This window comes from Pogona vitticeps, chromosome 1 (genome assembly GCF_051106095.1).
Source record: "Pogona vitticeps strain Pit_001003342236 chromosome 1, PviZW2.1, whole genome shotgun sequence".
Taxonomy (NCBI): domain Eukaryota; kingdom Metazoa; phylum Chordata; class Lepidosauria; order Squamata; family Agamidae; genus Pogona; species Pogona vitticeps.
In genome coordinates, this window is record NC_135783.1 from 328,716,017 (window position 1) to 328,734,665 (window position 18,649).

General features: G+C 40.0%; 1 protein-coding gene across 2 annotated transcripts in view; it reads right to left on the minus strand.

The window, feature by feature from the left end:
* GALC (galactosylceramidase) overlaps nt 1-18,649 on the minus strand; it is a 62,906-nt gene that overhangs the window by 37,227 nt on the left and 7,030 nt on the right. For both annotated transcript variants that reach the window (XM_020814907.3, XM_020814908.3), the window contains exons 3-6: nt 17,993-18,056; nt 16,249-16,362; nt 8,376-8,515; nt 6,772-6,810 (exon numbers count right to left, since the gene is read on the minus strand). In XM_020814907.3, coding sequence (XP_020670566.3) covers nt 6,772-6,810; nt 8,376-8,515; nt 16,249-16,362; nt 17,993-18,056 — 357 coding nt within the window. The remainder of the gene's footprint in view (nt 1-6,771; nt 6,811-8,375; nt 8,516-16,248; nt 16,363-17,992; nt 18,057-18,649) is intronic.

Consider the following 18,649-nt stretch of genomic DNA (forward strand, 5'->3'; position numbering starts at 1 on the left):
TCTACTTAAGGAATTAATCCGTATTGGAATGGTGGCTGCAAGTCGAAAAGTCTGTAAGTCGAATCTCCATTGACCTACAATGCACTGAAAACCGATTAATCCCATAACCAGTGGTTTTTATTCTATTTTTATTCCATTTTGGTTTTTTTCTGGTCTGTAAGTCGATTCTCTGGCTGCAAGTCGAATCTAAATTTTGCAGCCAGAGAAGTCTGTAACTCAAAAAGTCTGTAAGTCGAGCCGTCTGTAAGTCGAGGGTCCACTGTATCTGCTCTCATGAGTTAAATCAATGTATGTATGTATGTATGTATGTATGTATGTATGTATTTATTTATTTATTTATTTATTTAATTTATACCCCGCCTATCTGCTCAGAACGAGCACTCTGATATCACTTCAGTTGTCAAGGCTCCATCCTAAGGAATAACAGAATTTGTTGTTCAGTGTTATACTTAAAATGCTCTGTTGCAGTTCAGGGGAATGCACTACTGCCTTTCAGCAAGGGGAATGTAAGACCTCATTAACAACAAATCGCAAGATTTCTAAGAATACAGCTATTACAGTTAAAGCAATATTAAACTGTGTGGTGTATATGCACCCCAAGACACATTGAATTTTGTCAATATTAAAACTCAAGTATGATGACTTTAGGCATTTGGATAACTACTGCTGTAAATGGTGCTTTAAGGCAACTAATTCCACACAATTGGATGGTTTTGTTCAAGCTGTCCTGGTTTTACTAGTTCTTAATCCTATAACTGTTGGGGTTTTTCTAACCAGTTTAATGCAGCAACTTATTAATAAAGTTTTTTAAAAAGCATGCCTGTAACTATATCCAGAGTTAGGTTCCTAGCCACTAATTAAGTACAACTAAATCTACTTACATTCCAGATATAATAAACTTGTGAATAGACATCCATAAGCATGCTTGTGTAAGGAATTACTATGACTGGTGAATCTATCAGCTTATTCCAGATGTTGCTTCTTTTCTTAAACTTAGGTCATTCTTGTTTTGAAACTTGAGCATTTGACATATCAAAAACCTGCATATGAATACTAACCCAGCAATATTAAGTTATGTACCTCCTGATTTTAATCCATAAGAACTCTTGATAAAATATTTTAAGTTTTAATTTTCACTGAAGAGTAACAACAATGGAAAATACTCAGCAGTTTCAGATTCCTATCATTAAGAAATAGTTGATCATGGACTCAGGAATACATTAAACATTTTAGAACTCTTAAGTTTGCAGACAATTTGATACATCAGACCTCAGAAAGAATGATACTGCATAAATGTAAACTAGTTTGTTTTAATACTGAACTCAACAAAATTAAACAGCAATCAGCTGCCATCTATGTAGTACTACCAGAAAACTACAAACCCTGCTTTCTTTATTTTTAATTTTACAACATTCCATCCTATATGAAACAGAAGTCATTTAACGGACATACAACAGCATTACATATGCTATTACTAAGAAACTGATCTGTCTGTCATAGATAAGTACATCCTATAAATTATGCCCCATTTCCTAAATGCAACATAGGAAACTAATACTATGACAATCTAAAAAACTTAACCTATTACTTACTAAAATTCATCCTGCAATTCTTTTCAAAATAAGATGTGATAATATCAAATTAATTAACAGTAAGTAAATACATACCATCCTATAAACACCTAGGAGTAAGCCCCTCTGAACATTGATCCAAGTTGAAGAGGCAGTTCTAACTGAGTCGGAAACAACTAAACAACAACAAAACTAATGACAGCCCTCCTAATATATTTTAAGACCTAGAGAATTGAGCAAAGTGCTACACTGTTTACTGTTGGGTACATGTATGTACATACACATGTATATGCATTTTAGCATAATTTTGCAATACAACAGGAACACAGTTTGGGCCAATAGTCTGTTGGGGATTTCTGTACCCAATTAACAATGTGCAAGCATTTTCACTATTTAGTGAGGTCTATTACACCACTAATTATGTAACCAATTCCACAGCAATTGTGCAAAAGACACCTTACCAAATAACACAACTGCTTATGTAGCATTAGTTATAGACACTGGCCTTTGCAGTGAAGTATCTTAAAACATATCCAACAGTTTAAGTTACAACTGAAAAGTAGCATATAGACATTACAGATAAATTACTGGCTAGGACTCATATCACGCCGATTCTGGAAAATTTACACTGGCTGCCGGTTACTGCTCGGGCCCAATTCAAAGTGCTTACTTTGACATATAAAGCCCTAAACGGCTTAGGACCTGGATATCTAAAGGACCGCCTTCTTCCATATGAGCCTGCCCGTCCTCTAAGATCCCCTTCTGAAGGTCCCATCCCTGAAAAGGTGAGGGGGATGGCATGTCGAAATAGGGCCTTCTCGGCTGTTGCCCCCCAACTTTGGAATGCCCTCCCTATAGAGATCCGCCTGGCTCCAATGCTTTTGGCTTTTCGGCGCCAAGCTAGGACCTTTCTGTTTAGCCAGCATTTTAATTAAACAATATTCTCTAGCTGGCCACATGAGCAGCAGGACTTATTAATAATAATGTTTTAAGAATTGTTTTAATATAGGATATTTTATATATTTTTTAATGTTTTTAAGTTTTAATATTGTTGTACACCGCCCAGAAGCCACTGGTAATGGTGCGGCTAAAAAATAATGTAAATAAATAAATTAATTAAAGAAGTCATCTTTTATGTTGGCCATGTAAGCAAGCAGATAAAATTCAGTGTTCTCAAAGGTGAAAATCTATACCCTGTGACTACAGAAGTTAACTTCTAAATGTATTTGTCTGCCAATTAATCCAAAATTCATGAAATGCCATTACACGCTGATCAGCATATGTCCTCTGGACTCTAAAAATAGCAGCATGATTCAAAGACAACTCCAGTTCAATAATGACTGAGAGAGAGAAAAGGCTTATTCCTAACCACTGTCCTTCTTTCTTCTTCTTCTTTCTTCTTTCCAAGCCTCCTAAACTAATGTTTCAGGAAATGGTGCTTTCCATGCTAATTGTAAACCAGGACAAAGAAACAGAATCTTGTCACGATTCCTTGGTTCAAGTATCGCAGGGAACTGTATTTGAAAGAAACCAAGAAATCTGCTCAAGCCAAACATGTAGAGAGGACAAGCAATAAATCAGGGTTTAGAAAAATAGGACTGTTAAAACTAAAGCCAGCCATAAAAGCTCTAGCTACAAAATAACCATAACTTACAGTCTTGCAGTGCTTCTTAACCTTGGGTCCCCAGATGTTCTTGGACTACAACTCCCAGAAATCCTGCCCAGCACAGCTAGTAGTGAAGACTTCTGGGAGTTTTAATCCAAGAACATCTGGGGACCCAAGTTTGGGAACTGTTGCTCTAATATTTAGATTACTCACACTACTGGGGAATATGGGCAAGATCCTACTGTATTAAATCACTCTGCACAATGGTTTTAGCATGAGTGGGTTGACATTTCTGCCACTTAGTCACCAAAGCATTCAGTAACCTCACTGCACAAACAGAAGCAATTTTCTTAATGCCAGTCATCACTTGTGCAACAACATATGGAACACTGCCATATTACTATGCTAGCAGGATTTTTTACTATACCATAATTCAACATAATTTCAGCCAGGATTATCAGGTTTGACAGTAGCTTCCTTCAGTTCAATGTCCATTAGATCATACTGTCAAAAGCAATTAAATGTGTAGAGTTTTAAATAACATGCATAATTTTTACTTTTGTGTGGTGTGGATATGTGAACTTATCTGCTTGGAGAGATGTGGACTAAAGTATTGATTTCTTTATCCACTGACCAATTACAGTGGTGCCTCGCAAGACGATGTTAATTCGTTCTGTGAAAATCGCTGTCTTGCAAAAACATAGACTTGCGAAACGCAGTTCCCCACTGGAATGCATTGAAATCTATTTAATGCATTCCAACGGGGGGCAAATTGTCAGCTTGCGAAAATCGTCCATAGGAAACATTGTCTTGCGAAACGCGGTCCCCCATTGGAATGCATTGAAATCTATTTAATGCGTTCCCTTGGGGGGGGGGAAACCGTCTTGCGAAGCATTGGTCTAAAAAAAAAGTCTTGCGAAGCACGGACCCAAACATTGTCTAGCAAAAATCGCCCATAGGAAAAACCGTTTTGTGAAGTGCAACAGCGATAGCAAAAACCCATCGTGTTGTGGATTAATCGTCCCACAAGGCAATCGTCTTGTGAGGCACCACTGTATAAATGAAGAAGCACAGGACAAATGGTTCTCTACGAATAATTTTGAAGACTCAACAATACTGGGGCAACATTATAAACAAATGTACTTGCGTAATACTGATGCAATGCTAGGATGATGTTCCCAACACTTGCAAACTTCCAAGCATCTCATCAAGCACTATGAAATAGATTTTTAGATAACATCAGTCATGCTGGCAGATGTAATGAACATCTAATGAAATTTGGAAAAGGCTGATTGGAACTGAAGATATTAATTTACAGTAGAAAACAAACCACAGAAATAATATGCACGCAGATAAGATTACTGCACATGCAACTCAGACTAATAATGGGGAACAGCTTCAGAGACAGGAAGAGCTTTGAAGATTTTTATCTCCTGGTTATCACACTAAAAAAGCAGTGAATACACAATTGGAAAAAAGGAATTAAACTACCACCAGTAAGCTGTAACCTCTAACCAACAACAAAAATAAAATCATCTATGTGCCATCAAATCAATTCCAATTTATGGTAATCCTCCCAGGGTTTTCTAGACATACAGTACTCAGAAGTGATTTACCAGTTCCTCTTTCTAGTTGCAAGCAACACAATCCTAGGTGGTAGAGAGCATAACCTCATCAGCCACGCACACTCCAGCTGATCTTGGCTGGCCCCTTTTCCTAAATTAAGGATTTAAACTCCTTGCCGCAGGCTCTGCAATCTAGTGCTCCTACACACTAGCTATACCGGCTCATAACCTAACAATATTCCATCCATTTTAATTAACCATGTCTACATTGTGGCTGTTTCCAATGCATTCTCATCAATCAAACCTGTTGGGCAAAGCAATCGTATGAGGGTATAGTTACATGGTGCTTCTGAATCCACTATCTTGCTAGCTCACGGGAGAGGTGGCTTCTCATGGATATCATGTCTGAAAGGAGTATTTGGTTTTTAATCCTTATTAAAGCCAGAGGGAGAAAATTAACATTAGGTGCAATCTGTCATAATATGTAAGGTGTGTTAAGGGACCGAGGGGGCTTAGGATCCTACAGGCTCATGACCACTTCCAATACATCCCTGGAATGTTCCATTCTGACTCCTAGGGCCTAAGGGTGAGCAACCACAGCGATATGGTCAGCTAATACTCATGAAAGGTCCCTGCCCCTGGGCTTCTTACTTCAATCACAAAAAGGGATGTGTAAAGTATCTGAAGGGGAAGTGATGGCGTTGACGGTTAAACTGCAAAGCCTCTGGGCTGCAAGGTCGTAAGATCAGCAGTTCAAATCGACATGACGGAGTGAGCTCCCATCGCTTGTCCCAGCTCCTGCCAACCTAGCAGTTCTAAAGCATGTAAAAATGTGAGTAGATAAATAGGTACCACTACGGTGGGAAGGTAATGGTGTTCTATGTCTAGTCGCGCTGGCCACGTGACCACAGAAACTGTCTATGGTCAAACACTGGCTCTACGGCTTGGAAACCGGGATGAGCACTGAACCCTAGAGTCGGACACGACTAGACAATTTGTCAAGGCGAATCTTTACCTTTACCTAAAGTACCCCTCAGCTGCCCTCCCAGGAAGTAATGAATGACACACACACCCTTATGAAGCTTTGTCAACTATCAACTCCCAAAAAAAGGAAACAGGCCAGGCAATGATGCTAATCCCTTTCTTTCAGGAGACAGAACTGATCCTTATGATATAATAATAATAATAATAATAATAATAATAATAATAATAATAATAATAATAATAATAATAATAATAATAATAATAATAATAATAATAATAATAATAATAATAATAATAATAATAATAATAATAATATAATTTATTGTCATTGTAAGTATATACACAGTATACCATACAACGATATGCTGAATGAAGGAACCCTTGATGTCTAACACTGTAGTTCTGTGCAAATTAATTTGGAAGCCAAGCATACAGAACTTCAATAATTACATGTACGAATGAATTCCGACATGGTGACCTCTTTTAGGCCCTTCTAGGTGAAGTACTCAGATGTGATCTACCATTCCCTTCTTCTAGGGGCATCCTGGGGCTGAGCAACTTCCCCCAAGCTACACAGGCTGTCTTTTTCCCTATAAGATGCACTGGGGAACTGAACTCCCAATCCTCCATCACTAGGAACCCAGCACACTGAATTATCCAACCAGCCATATAGAAGCTGGTGGGATTCAATTTACAGTAAACTTCTGGCTTTCAGGTTCTTTAATTATATAGACTGTTATCTATCTTAAAAATAAAATCAAGTATGGTATATAAACTCCAGAGTCACAGCATCTTATTTATTTTGCATTTAGTCCTCATTTTGTGACACGTAACACTGATGACAGAGATGGACTGAAAGGTGTCTATAGCATGAAAAACAAGCCAATATAAATCAGTAGGAATGCTAGCACACATTTAGTAGATCCCAAGCCATGCAGGTTCTACGCAGGGATTTAGCTGCTTTGCTGGTAGCGTTAACACTGTCATCCATGACAACTTCATCATTCCATTACAATAATTAAGTAAATATTGTCATTTGACCTACCTTGATATATTTGCTGTCGAAAGAGCGCTCATTCCAGATCTTTAAAAAAGCACAAAAAAAAACACAGAAGTGTTGTGATGTTGCCTATGTAATAAAATATCTGATTCATCAGGCCAGACTAAATGTTTATTTATCTATTTATGCTACCTTATTTATCTATTTATGCTACCTTTCTCCCAGCAGTGGCTAGTGAAATTAGGGATCAGGGGCTAGTGCTAGGCTGGCTCCAGTCTTTCCTTAAGGGTTGGTTCCAGATGGTACAATTTGGAGAGGCTGTTTCAGTCCCATGGATTCTACAATGTGGAGTCCTACAGGTGTCGATCATCACCTCAATGCTGTTTAACATCTATATGAGGCCACTGTCATCCGGAGGTTTCAAGTGCACTGTTATCAATATGTTGGAGGCATTCAAGAAAAACTTAGATAATCACCTGGCAGATATGCTTTGATTGTATTCCGGCACTGAGCAGGAAGTTGGGCTTGATGGCCTTGTAGGTCCCGTCCAACTTCACTTTTCTATGATTCTATGCTGATGACACACAGTTCTCTCTGTCCTTTTCTTCTTCAGTAGGGAAAACTGTCTAGACCCTAGAGCGCTGCCTGGCTACAGTTATGACTGGACAGGGATGAACAGGCTGATTGAATCCTGACAAGACAGAGATCTGCTTGTTAGAAGAGGATCCTGATAGTCCAAGAGGTATTCGGCCTGCTCTATATGGGATTACACTCCCCCTGAAAGATCAGGTTCACAATTTGTGTGCGCTTCTGGACCCAGCCCTCTCAACAGAGAAACAAATCTTAGCCATGGCCAGGTCTGCCTTTTTCCACCTAAGACAGTTTGCACAACTATGTCCCTAACCTAGGCAAGAAGTCCCCTGATAACACCACACACTGGTAATCTTGAGGATTGGCTATTCCAATACTCTTGTATATGGAGTTGCCCTTGAAGGTGATATAGAACCTGTGGCCCCACTCCGGGAGGCAGTGGAAGACAGGAGGGCCTGGCGTCCTCTGGTCTAAGGGGTCATGAAGAATCGGACATGACTTAACAACTAAACAACAACAAAGATTGTTGTACCGTGAAAAGAATAAAACACCCCCTGAAAATAAGCCCTAATGCATTTTTGGAACAAAAAATAATATAAGACCCTGTTTTATTTTCGGGGAAACACGGTAGGAGTTTTGCCTTCGTTTTATATTTTTATATTTAGTGGGTTAGATGGAGGATAGTTGTTTTCTTTATGTTTATTTGTATTGCTAGAAGCAGACCAGAGTAGTGGCTTGCCACTAGATGGTGCAGTATGTATAGACATTTAATTAATTAATTAATTAATTAAATGCTAGAGGGCTGATGTACAAAAAGCACTGCAGGTGAAGTGGGCAAAGGTCTTATCCCACTACTGTCAGAATTAGGGTTTTTTGAATTTGCTTCATTTCTCTGACTTGTGAGCACCCCACAGCAAATGCAATGCATCATGCAAAGAAACAGGGATTAAAAAAAAAACTCGGAAGTGAGCTTGTGTCAGATAAATCTAGAGATCTCAAACACAAAATAGTACTCAGAGCATAACAGCAAACATTTTAAGACAAACTCCTTTACTAACCCCAATGTAGTCAATGTCCAAATCATGGAATTTTTTAGCACCTATAATCCAGGTGACAATATAATAAGCAGTGACATCCGGATGAGCATAGGGCCAGTTTTCACCTCTTCCAACCCATCCTGGAAAAGCCCAGGGCAATCCTGTAAAAAGAAACAAAACAGACACGCACACATAAATACAAGAGAATTCAGCTTAAAATGCTAAAGACTTGGATCCAGACAAACTTTGTTAATTAATGCATACCATATACTACATAAAATGCCAGGAAGAACATCCCTGTGCTAACTGGCAACATTATAGGGAAACTCACTCAAACTCCCTAAATCTGCTGAGAAGTTTGTAAAACCTATTTATGGCTAAAAGTTTTCAGTCGAAATACAGCACTCAATGTTAAGGATTTTTCCTTAAATTATGTCTTCTGTAATGGTAGCATCAGAGTTTGTATATAAACAGACTAGGCAAGATACTGAGAAAAAAGAAGGAAGGAAGGATTAGTAGCATCAAGTGGAGTTTGGCAGTGCAGAAACTCAAGGGGGCATTTAGGCAAAGACAGGTAGTTAATCATTAGGGCAGGAATAGGAATTTCAGAGCCTAAGCGGCAATAACTCACTGCAGGCTCTACTTTACTGCTACATTTCCAGGAGCAGAAAATGCCTGTTAAAAAAAAACACAGGAAAAAAAGGAGAGGAGCAAGTATATCAGGGTTAGAGGGATGCATGGCAGGCTTGGGATATATGCAGTTCACAGACCACCTTTTGCCCACCTATTAGTTAGGGAAAATCAATCACATTAGGATGGGAAGAGAGAATGGAAGGACAGTTAGTAAATCCTGTCCTTAAAATATCTGTCACAAAATCTTTTGGCTCAAATGCTCTATGGGGCAGAAATATGGGGAGAGGGAACCAAGCCCAAACTGGAAATCACACAGAACAAACTAATGAGACAGGTACTGGGGCTTCCCTGGGGGATCCCTCCAGCTCACCTTGGAGCAGAGCTGGGTCTTCCTTCAATTGCTGCCAGAAATGACTTGGTCTGTCTTAGGTATTGGCTCAGACTACATGATCTGGAGGACCAATAGCTGACCAAGTGCTGCTGGCTGGAGCAACTGCAAGCTGGAGGATGGGTGAAGCAGTGCCATGATAAGCTGAAGGTCTACTGTTTCACTATAAAACGTCCCTCTGTTTTAACACTAACATGTTGAGGAACTGGGTCCTTGACTTTGAGGCTTCCTAAGACAGAGCCACAATTCTTGGGTCCTGATTCTCTAGCTGGTTTCCCCAATTTCAGTTCAATCATAAAAGGCCACACTATTTTGAGGCACTGTCTCTCCTACAATTTTGTAGAGCCTTCACTAAACTTAGATTTCAGCAGATGCCCTCTGCGTATCTCAAAGTGAGATACAAAAGAATTCCAGTTGCAGAATACAAATGTTATTCAGCTGCAACTAGACAGAAGATATAATCCACTCTTTATTGTTCTGCCCCCTCTATAAGGACCCCAGAGAAAGATTTTTGTTACTTATTATCCAGCTGTACCCTAATTCCACACCAAAGAAACTAATACAGTGGTGCCTCGCTAGACGATTGCCTCGCGGGACGAAAAACCCACAAGACGATTAGTTTTTGTGATCACTATGGTGCCTCGCAAGACTTTTTTTCTATGACCGTACTTCACAAAAAAAAATTTAAGACCGATGCTTCACAAGATTTTTTTTTGAGACCGATGCATAGGGAACCTTGCAAGAAGATTTTTTCACAAGACGACAATTTTCGAGGAACGAATTAAAACCGTCTTGCGAGGCACCACTTTATTAAGATTGCCTATTGACAATCAGCCCTTCATTACATAGGCTGTAGCACTATTTGCATTGGCTGCCAAGAAGATGAGGTCTGGTTTTCTCAAGGACCATAATGCCATTTAATTTAATGGTCTGTAGGTTAGTTGGAGCTGCTCAAAGGACACATTTTTAAAAATGTAGTTCTAAAATGTATGTTTTTAAAACCTGGATTTTCTTTTTATCATACATTGCACATTATAAAGGCCTATGGCCATAAACAATAAACTTCTGACCAACTGAAATAGGCTTACAAATGGGATGAAGGCAAAGTAGATTGGTTTTTAGTGTTTGTTTTTGACTGAACAGTTTTAACTGATGTTGGAAGCTGCCCAGAGACTCTTGCAGAGTGCGGGCAGCATACAAGTCGAACAAATAAATAAATAAGTCTGGAATCACCCATCCACAATAACATTTTCAATCTGAGGTGGGGAAACTATTTGAATTTTTTTTTTCTAGTGGAAGCAACTGAGCAGGTGGGAGCAGATAAAAATAACATGTTCGAGTTAAAATACGTGATAAGGGAGAAGGGAATTAGAGGTTACATCCAGTTATATCTAAACCATGAATGAACTGGACCCCACGTTCCTCTACATTTCTTTGCATGTTCTTTCAAATGGGCTCCAGAGGTCATGGGACCAAAGGGGGGATTACAGGGGAGAGGGCAGGCCAGTGAAATGTCAAGTGTATGAGCAAAACTCCATTTGCATCATACTGAACAGGGCTTAGTGATGCTGCATGATGTTATTAGAATATGTCATTGTTGTTTATCATATAACTACTTGTTCTAGATGCTCGATACCAAATGCAAAAATACTTTCAATTATTTTCACTAAATAGCAGAGTGGTGGGCAAAGTGAGTCCCCCACAGCTGTTTCTGCAGTCTGTGCTCACCTCCCCCCTGGCCCCCCCATACTGTCCACCAAGAGAATTACCTCTTCTAGGAGGAAAAAAAACAATGTATTGCTACTCCTCTAAGCCGCCAGAAGTGACAATTCACCTTTTGAACAGGTCACAGGTCACTTTGACAAATACCAATTCATTCTTACAATGTCTGTTTTCCTACATTGCTCCAATACTTAAAATAGAAGAGTACAAAACAACAGCCTTGTAGGTCACACAACGTATGGGTTAATGAACATGAAACTTCAAGTCTGATCCTCAGAATAAACCAAAATGTGCTCTGACTACAGAATAATCCACACACAATCCATTACGATCATCTAACTGTGGCATATGTTTCCCAATTTAAAGTGTTTTGTTTTCTCTTTATTGTTCCTTTTCTTGCAAGGTTACAAATACAGGTCAGGATTCAATAGGGTTTTTCCAACGGCAAGGCGGCATTTCTCAACAGATCCAGAAGGACTGGCTTCCTCTTCCTCCTGAATCTTCGAATCCAGATGCAGAAAACCTTCTAGAGCAGGTTTTCAGGAAGTACAAACCATTGGAGGTGGAGTAGAAGGGCATGAAAGACATTTAACACTAGCACAATATTAGCTCAATGTTGGAGTAGATCAGGATGCAAACTGCACAAAAATTGTACATAGCCTGAAAAATGACAGAACCGTCCTCCAAGTTGCCAAATTCTGCTCCGCATCCCTTGTCTGAATTGTGAGGCTAGCTAGTGAAGTAAATAAATACAAATTATTTATTTATTTATTTATTCGATTTTTACCCCACCCCTCTAGACAACGTCTACAAATAAATGTAGCTAGCTAAAGGAAGGAAGGAAGGAAGGAAGGAAGGAAGGAAGGAAGGAAGGAAGGAAGGAAGGAAGGAAGGAAGGAAGGAAGGAAGGAAGGAAGGAAGGAAGGAAGGAAGGAATGAAGGAAGGAAGGAAGGAAGGAAGGAAGGAAGGAAGGAAGGAAGGAAGGAGAGTGGCTGTACCTCTCCAGATGCTCCAGTTGCCTACCCTTGGATTAGGCCATCAAATTATCTTTTATTATCTGCAATTGCATCCCTGACTACTGCATTTCAATCAACAGTAGAAGTATTATCAGTTTTAGAGCACTGTCCCTCACCCTCAACCTCATCATCATGTTGCCTGCATGCAAGACTACAGCCTTGGCCACTGCACACGCTATCTAGATCAAATAAGGAAAGGAAGCAGGAAATGACAGCCTGACTGCAAAGGCAAAAGAAAATAATAGTAATACAAGAAAATAAGAAAACAAGAAGAGAAATATACATGTCAGTGTAATCTGCAATCCAGAAAGAGGAAGACAGCACAATCTGTGGGGAATCTGCCTTCACTGACTCTACCATAAGGAGAAGTGTGTAAAATGATTAACAAAACATTTTTAAAGCAGCAAAAAAAAAAAAAAACCAGCCATAAGCATTTACAAATTGATCCTGGTAGCAAGTCTTCCCTCAGTCGTGGAAACATTGCAAGGGACATTATAACATGCAGACCCCAGCATGTGTCATTTTCACTTTTGTTCAGTTTCAAGCAGTGCCACATTTTCAAATCTGCATTTTCTTCTTTATTACATATTACAAACAGATATTTCTTAGTATATCCTTTCACTTTATCATAGTGATAATTTTGGAACCTATGAATGTGACAAACCAATACTTTTTGCCACTTCTGAAAGTAATTACTATTCATTATAAGGGGACTTTTGTTATTCTTACGGGATACTGCTTATGGCATACTCCTAATCAGTTTCATGTTTCTAAAGATTCATTACTACCACCAACAAGGTGCAAGTCAGCACTGGTTAGGCCTCACCTTGAGTATTATGTCCAGTTCTGGACACTACACTTCAAGAAGGATGCCAACAAATTGGAACAATTTATGAGGAGGGTGACAAGGATGATCAAGGGGCTGGAAACCAAGCCCTATGAGGAAAGACTGAAATAACTGGGCATATTTAGCCTTGAAGGGAAAAAAAAGAGTCTGAATCCTGTCATTAAAGCCACCACTTCCACAGGGTATGGGAGCTGTCCAATTAGTGCCCAAAATGGAGACAACCCCATCCTGTATGGAACAGGAAGCAATTAGAAAAATCTATTAACTTCGTCTGATCTGTTGATCATAATACAGGAGTTGAAACTATTAACTGGAAGAGCACTCCACCCTAAAAGCTTCAACACTGGAAAAAACAGCACTGCACATTGCGTGGGGAAGGATATAGCCAGCAGAAATCTGGGCTGAAAAATGTAGGGCAACAGCATAAAGGGAAGTAGAACACAGTGAGTTGGCAACAACAGATCTGAAGAGATTGGCTCGGCTGAGAAACAGACACCCGTTCCCTCCTTCAACTGTGTCAAATTATACCACTTTTTTTAATTTCAAGAGCTGACTGGATAGCTCAGTGAGTTAGCAGAGCCAGCAGTTGGGAGTTTGATTCCCCCCCCCCCGCGCATCCCAGAAGAGACAGCCTGTGTGACCGTGGGCACACTGCACATTCCCTCAGATATCCCCAGAGGAAGAGAACAGCAAACCACTTTTGAGTACTCTCTACCTAGAAAACCCCAAAAGGGTCACCATAAGTCAGAATTGACATGATGGCACATTACTGATATTTTTATCTATTTTTTAAATGCTGTCACTTTTAAGGAACTGGCACATGCTTATTTTCTTCTTCCTTTCCCATCCTTTTCTCCTCAGAGGTTGGGTTTTTTTTTTAAAGATTGCAAGTCAGCAGGCAGAGACTATTTTTAATCTGCATGTAATAGTTCATAAATGTTAAGAAAAGAACTGAAACCACCACCAAAAAAAGAGGAAACAAAAGAGGTCCTGAAGCAAACTAGTGAGAAAGTAGTTTAGATTTGCTCATTATTCCTAAACACATACAACACAGGAGAATTCTGAAATATAGACCCAAAGTTTATAGGCCAATGTCACTAATGTTTCTTTTCTTGAGAGGGTGGTGGCCGACCAGCTTCAGGCTCTCTTGGATGAAACCAATGCCCTGGATCCATTTCAGCTGGGCTTCAGGCCATGCCACAGCACATAAACGGCACTGGTTGCCCTGCTGAATGATCTACTTAGGGAGGCTGACAGGGGCAAAATGTCCTTGCTCATCCTCCTTGATATCTCAGCCACCTTCGATACCATCGACCACGGTGTCCTCCTGGGGAGGCTCTCCGAATTAGGGATTGCTGGCCTTGCTTTCCCTTGGCTCCAGTCCTTCTTGGAGGGCCATCCCCAGAGAGTTCAGCTTGGGGAGAATGTATCGGCCCCATGTTCCCTCACTTGTGGGATCCCACAGGGTTTGATCATCTTCCCAATGCTGTTTATCATCTATATGAGGCCGTAGGGGAGGGGGGGGTCATCCAGAGATGTGGAGCTTCATGTCACCAATACAGTGGGGTCTTGACTTAAGAACGGCTCGAGTTAAGAACATTTTGACTTAAGAACTGCTCTCATAGGAAAATATTGACGACTTAAGTACTTAGATTTGAGTTAAGAACTGAAAAAAACCCACGTGGGAGGCAGGGAAAGTGCAAAATGTGAACTTTCAGTTAACTGTTGGCCAGTGAAAAGGGTGCCTGTCTGCTTCCTGACTCCTCCCAGCGTTTAGAGAGTGGATTGGGAGACATTCTTCAGACTGCCTGGTACTGTACTGCCTGGACTGTATTTTCCCTGCCTTCCCTTAACCTTTCTTGACCTAAGAAAAAAAGAAACAAACTATCCCCCTCTAGTGGTCGAAGGCGGAATAGCAGCTTCTCATTAGTTTCTATGGACGGAAAAGAGCAGATACGGATCAAATGGTTCTCAATGCATTCCTATGGGAAACGCAGATTTGACCTGAGAACTTTTTGACTTGAGAACCGCCTTCCAATACGGATTAAGTTCTCAAGTCAAGACCCCACTGTATGCTGATGACACCCAGCTCTACGTATCCTTTTTTCCATCTGCAGTGAATGCCGTTCCATCCCTTGGGTGCTGCCTGGAGGCCATCCTGCAATGGATGCAGTTGAATGGACTACGGTTGAACCCAGACAAGACGGAGGTCCTGAAGGTGGCGGGCCCCAATGTTAGTGGTTTGGGGAACTCCCTCTTTTTTGGGGGGGTGACTCTCATCACAAAGAATTTAGTTCACAGTCTGGGGGTCCATCTTGATCTGGCGCTTACCATGGAGATCCAGGTAGCATCCATGGTTAGGTCTGCCCATTTATATCTTCGGCGGATCGCCCAGCCGCATCCCTATCTAGACGAGGGGGCGCTCACCACACTGGTCCATGCGCTCGTAGTCTCAGTAATAGACTACTGTAACGCTCTCTACACGGGGTTTCCTTTGAAACTGATGCGGAAGCTCCAGATGGCCCAGAAGACAGTGGCCAGGCTATTAACCAGGGTGAAAAGATTTCACCATATTTCCCCCACCTTGGCCACCTTACACTTGCCACCTATTCACTTTCACATTGATTTCAAGGTGCTAACCATTACATACAAAGCCCTTAATGGTTTAGGCCCTCGATACCTGGCAGAGCGCCTTCTTCCACCAAGTTCTACTCGTATCAGCCGCAAGTCAGGCCGAGCAGCTGAGGGGTCGAACACCAAAAGATACCCAGTGGGGAAAAACCTAAAAATTGAGCCTTCTCAGCAGTGGCCCCTCGCCTCTGGAACAACTTACCTGTAGAGATCCACTTGGCTCCCTTGCTGAGGGCCTTCAGAACTAACTTTAAAAAAACATGGCTATATAAGCAGTCCTTCCCTACAGCTGTTACCTAGCCTATCTCCCCTTTTCTCTCTCTCTCTCTCTTTTTTTCTTCCTTTCCCATCCTGGACTCTGTGATTAACCTGGACTTCACCTTAGTCTATTTTTATGTTGTATGTAAACCGCCCAGAGTAGATAGGTGGTATATAAATCTAATTTAAAAATAATAAAAATAAACTGTTCATTCTATATTACAAAATGTTGTTGTAATTAAGTGCTATTGTTTATTAAATGTTATTGTTTATTAAAGTAAGCAGCACACTGCAGTGGATATTTGAAAAGCTTGTTGTTTAAAGTGAATCACAAAGGTAAAGGTAAAGGTAACTATAATTAAATCCAGAATGCTGAAACTCTGGTCTGCAATTCTTACCAATCAATTTAATATTAGGGTTCCTCTTTTTAGCTTCCTTCATCAGCCACCATTCATAGCCCCGGAAATAATTTTCATCATCTTCATAGTGCATGTGAGATGGTTCAGTTCCATCTAAGAGAAGAAAACAAAGTCCACTCTGCTGTTCAGTATAATGTAAATCTGCTGTAAACTGACCTTCACTATAGCATGCAAAACATTTCTCAAAACAGGTATGCAAATAACATTTGTGCAATGAATCACAGTAACATAATTTTAGCTCATTGACTATTACCAAGGGCAAAGGCAGTTAATTGTGTATACAGTACCAACATACCAACATTGTTACGAGGAACCTTCATATTCTGCAGCTAAGCTTATGTCAAACTTTCAAAAACAGATAAGAAACATGTCCTGAGTGGAGTTATGCTTTAAGCCAGGAATGGGTAGTCCTAGAGCTTAAGAAAATCTCATGTTACCTCTAAATTTGAAAAACAAACAGCAAAATAATTAATAAATAAACGTTCTTAAAGTATGTGATGTCAAAACAATATTAGATTATGAGTCAAATCTTGAGTTTTCATCCATCAACTATAATATACCCTAAGCAGAACATCTCTTCAAACAATTACGCTGGAGGAAGTGGGAGCAGCCTTATATATGAAGATCTCAGGGTAAAGCACAATCAATGGAATATTTTAAACCACTGAAAAACCCTGAATTGGTCCACCAGTGAGATACTTCTCCTGGGTCAGAAGCCAGGCTGTGGATGAAGCTCCTCCATTCAAAGGAAGCACACCACGAAGCACACCCTACACCACGAAGCAATGGCAAATTCTTTATGAATTATAAACACCATTTCTTATGCAAGTGGTAGTTTAACATCCACCATGCTTGTACTAGAATTATGCTAATAAACTGAGTGATGCTAATTAAGTGCCCTAAATTCAAATTCACTATAGCCTACTAGCTCATGCAGCATTTCATGCACTATTGATCTAAAACATGCATGCCTTATTTAAAGGAGACATTATCTGTGTCAAGCTGCATTAGACTGACAACTTCACTGAAGATGCAAAAATGATTACATTTTAAAAAAATATTTGCAAAGATCTAAGGATGTACTTTGATATACCACAGTAGCAGAATTTCCCAAGTCTGCTGCAGCCCTATTTGATGCCACAAATCCTCTTCCAAAGGATTTCCCAGCCTTCCAGAGGTATTTAGGGTGCAGAGGGAGGGGATCAAAGATCTGGTAAAAGCAGTAAGATCCAACAGAAGTATACCACTGGAATTCTGATTGTTCCGAGAATCCATTCCATTACATCAATCTGTTCCCACACATTTTTTATAGCTACCGATAAAAACGTTGCTCACATGAAAGAGGGGGGTTCACAGAATCTTATCAGAAAGCAAATTAAGCTGATGTTTCCACCTACTGATTTGACAATGGGATCCTACAAAGGCTTACTTGAATACAGATGTCAATGAAATCAGTGAGATTTTTGGCCAAGTAACAATGGGTATAGCAAGCACAAACCTCATTTGGTGACATATGATCAAACTATCCAGCTTAGGCAAACGATGATCCCACTGAGCAATGACACGCTTTAAGGAAAACTAGGTGGCCACCTGAAGCTCCCAGCTGCCCTTCAAATCTCTAAAGTGAGCATAGAATAATCCTGCCTGGTGTTTGCTTATTTTTCCATAGACTAGATAGGTTTCCTGATTTCTCAGCTCCCACACAGTTAGAACAAATCCATACCTGTAGACTGTGCATCACCGCCAATCTCTACTTTAAGAATCTGTAAGGCAGCACCAAAATTTGGCTTTAAAAAATAAGCAAAAAAGTGTTAATATTTTTGTTATGCATGAAAAATACCATGTTATGTAAGCTGACACAAATTTATTATCATGTCTGTTATAAAGCGTTGTCATTTGCTATCATGAGCATCTATGATTTCCTCAGTTGCAAATAGCAAGCACATTGGAGACAAAGATAGGCTAGAAATTTTTTTAGAACTCTGGCACATCCAGGACAAGACTGGTTTATCAGGAGAATTCTGAGCTTTTCAAGTACTATATTTTTCCGTGTATAAAACAACACTTTTCCTAAAATAATTAAAGGAAAAATTGAGGGTTGTTTTAAACTCGGAAGTAAGGGGAGGGAGCTCAAAGTGCTTTGATCCCTGTTTCCCCCTCCAGGTTTTGCAAAGAAAATGCAGGGGGAAAGCAATTTCTGCTTTCCCCTTACATTTTTGTTGCAAAAAGCAGCTTTCTCTCCACGTTTGCAAAGAAAATGAAGGGGGAAGGCGATTGCTAAATGTTTGCAATGGAAATGTTTCTTGCAAAGAAAGAAATTGATTTCGAAAAGTGTGGGTGTTTTATACACGGAAAAATAAGGCATACAGTACTAACAAGT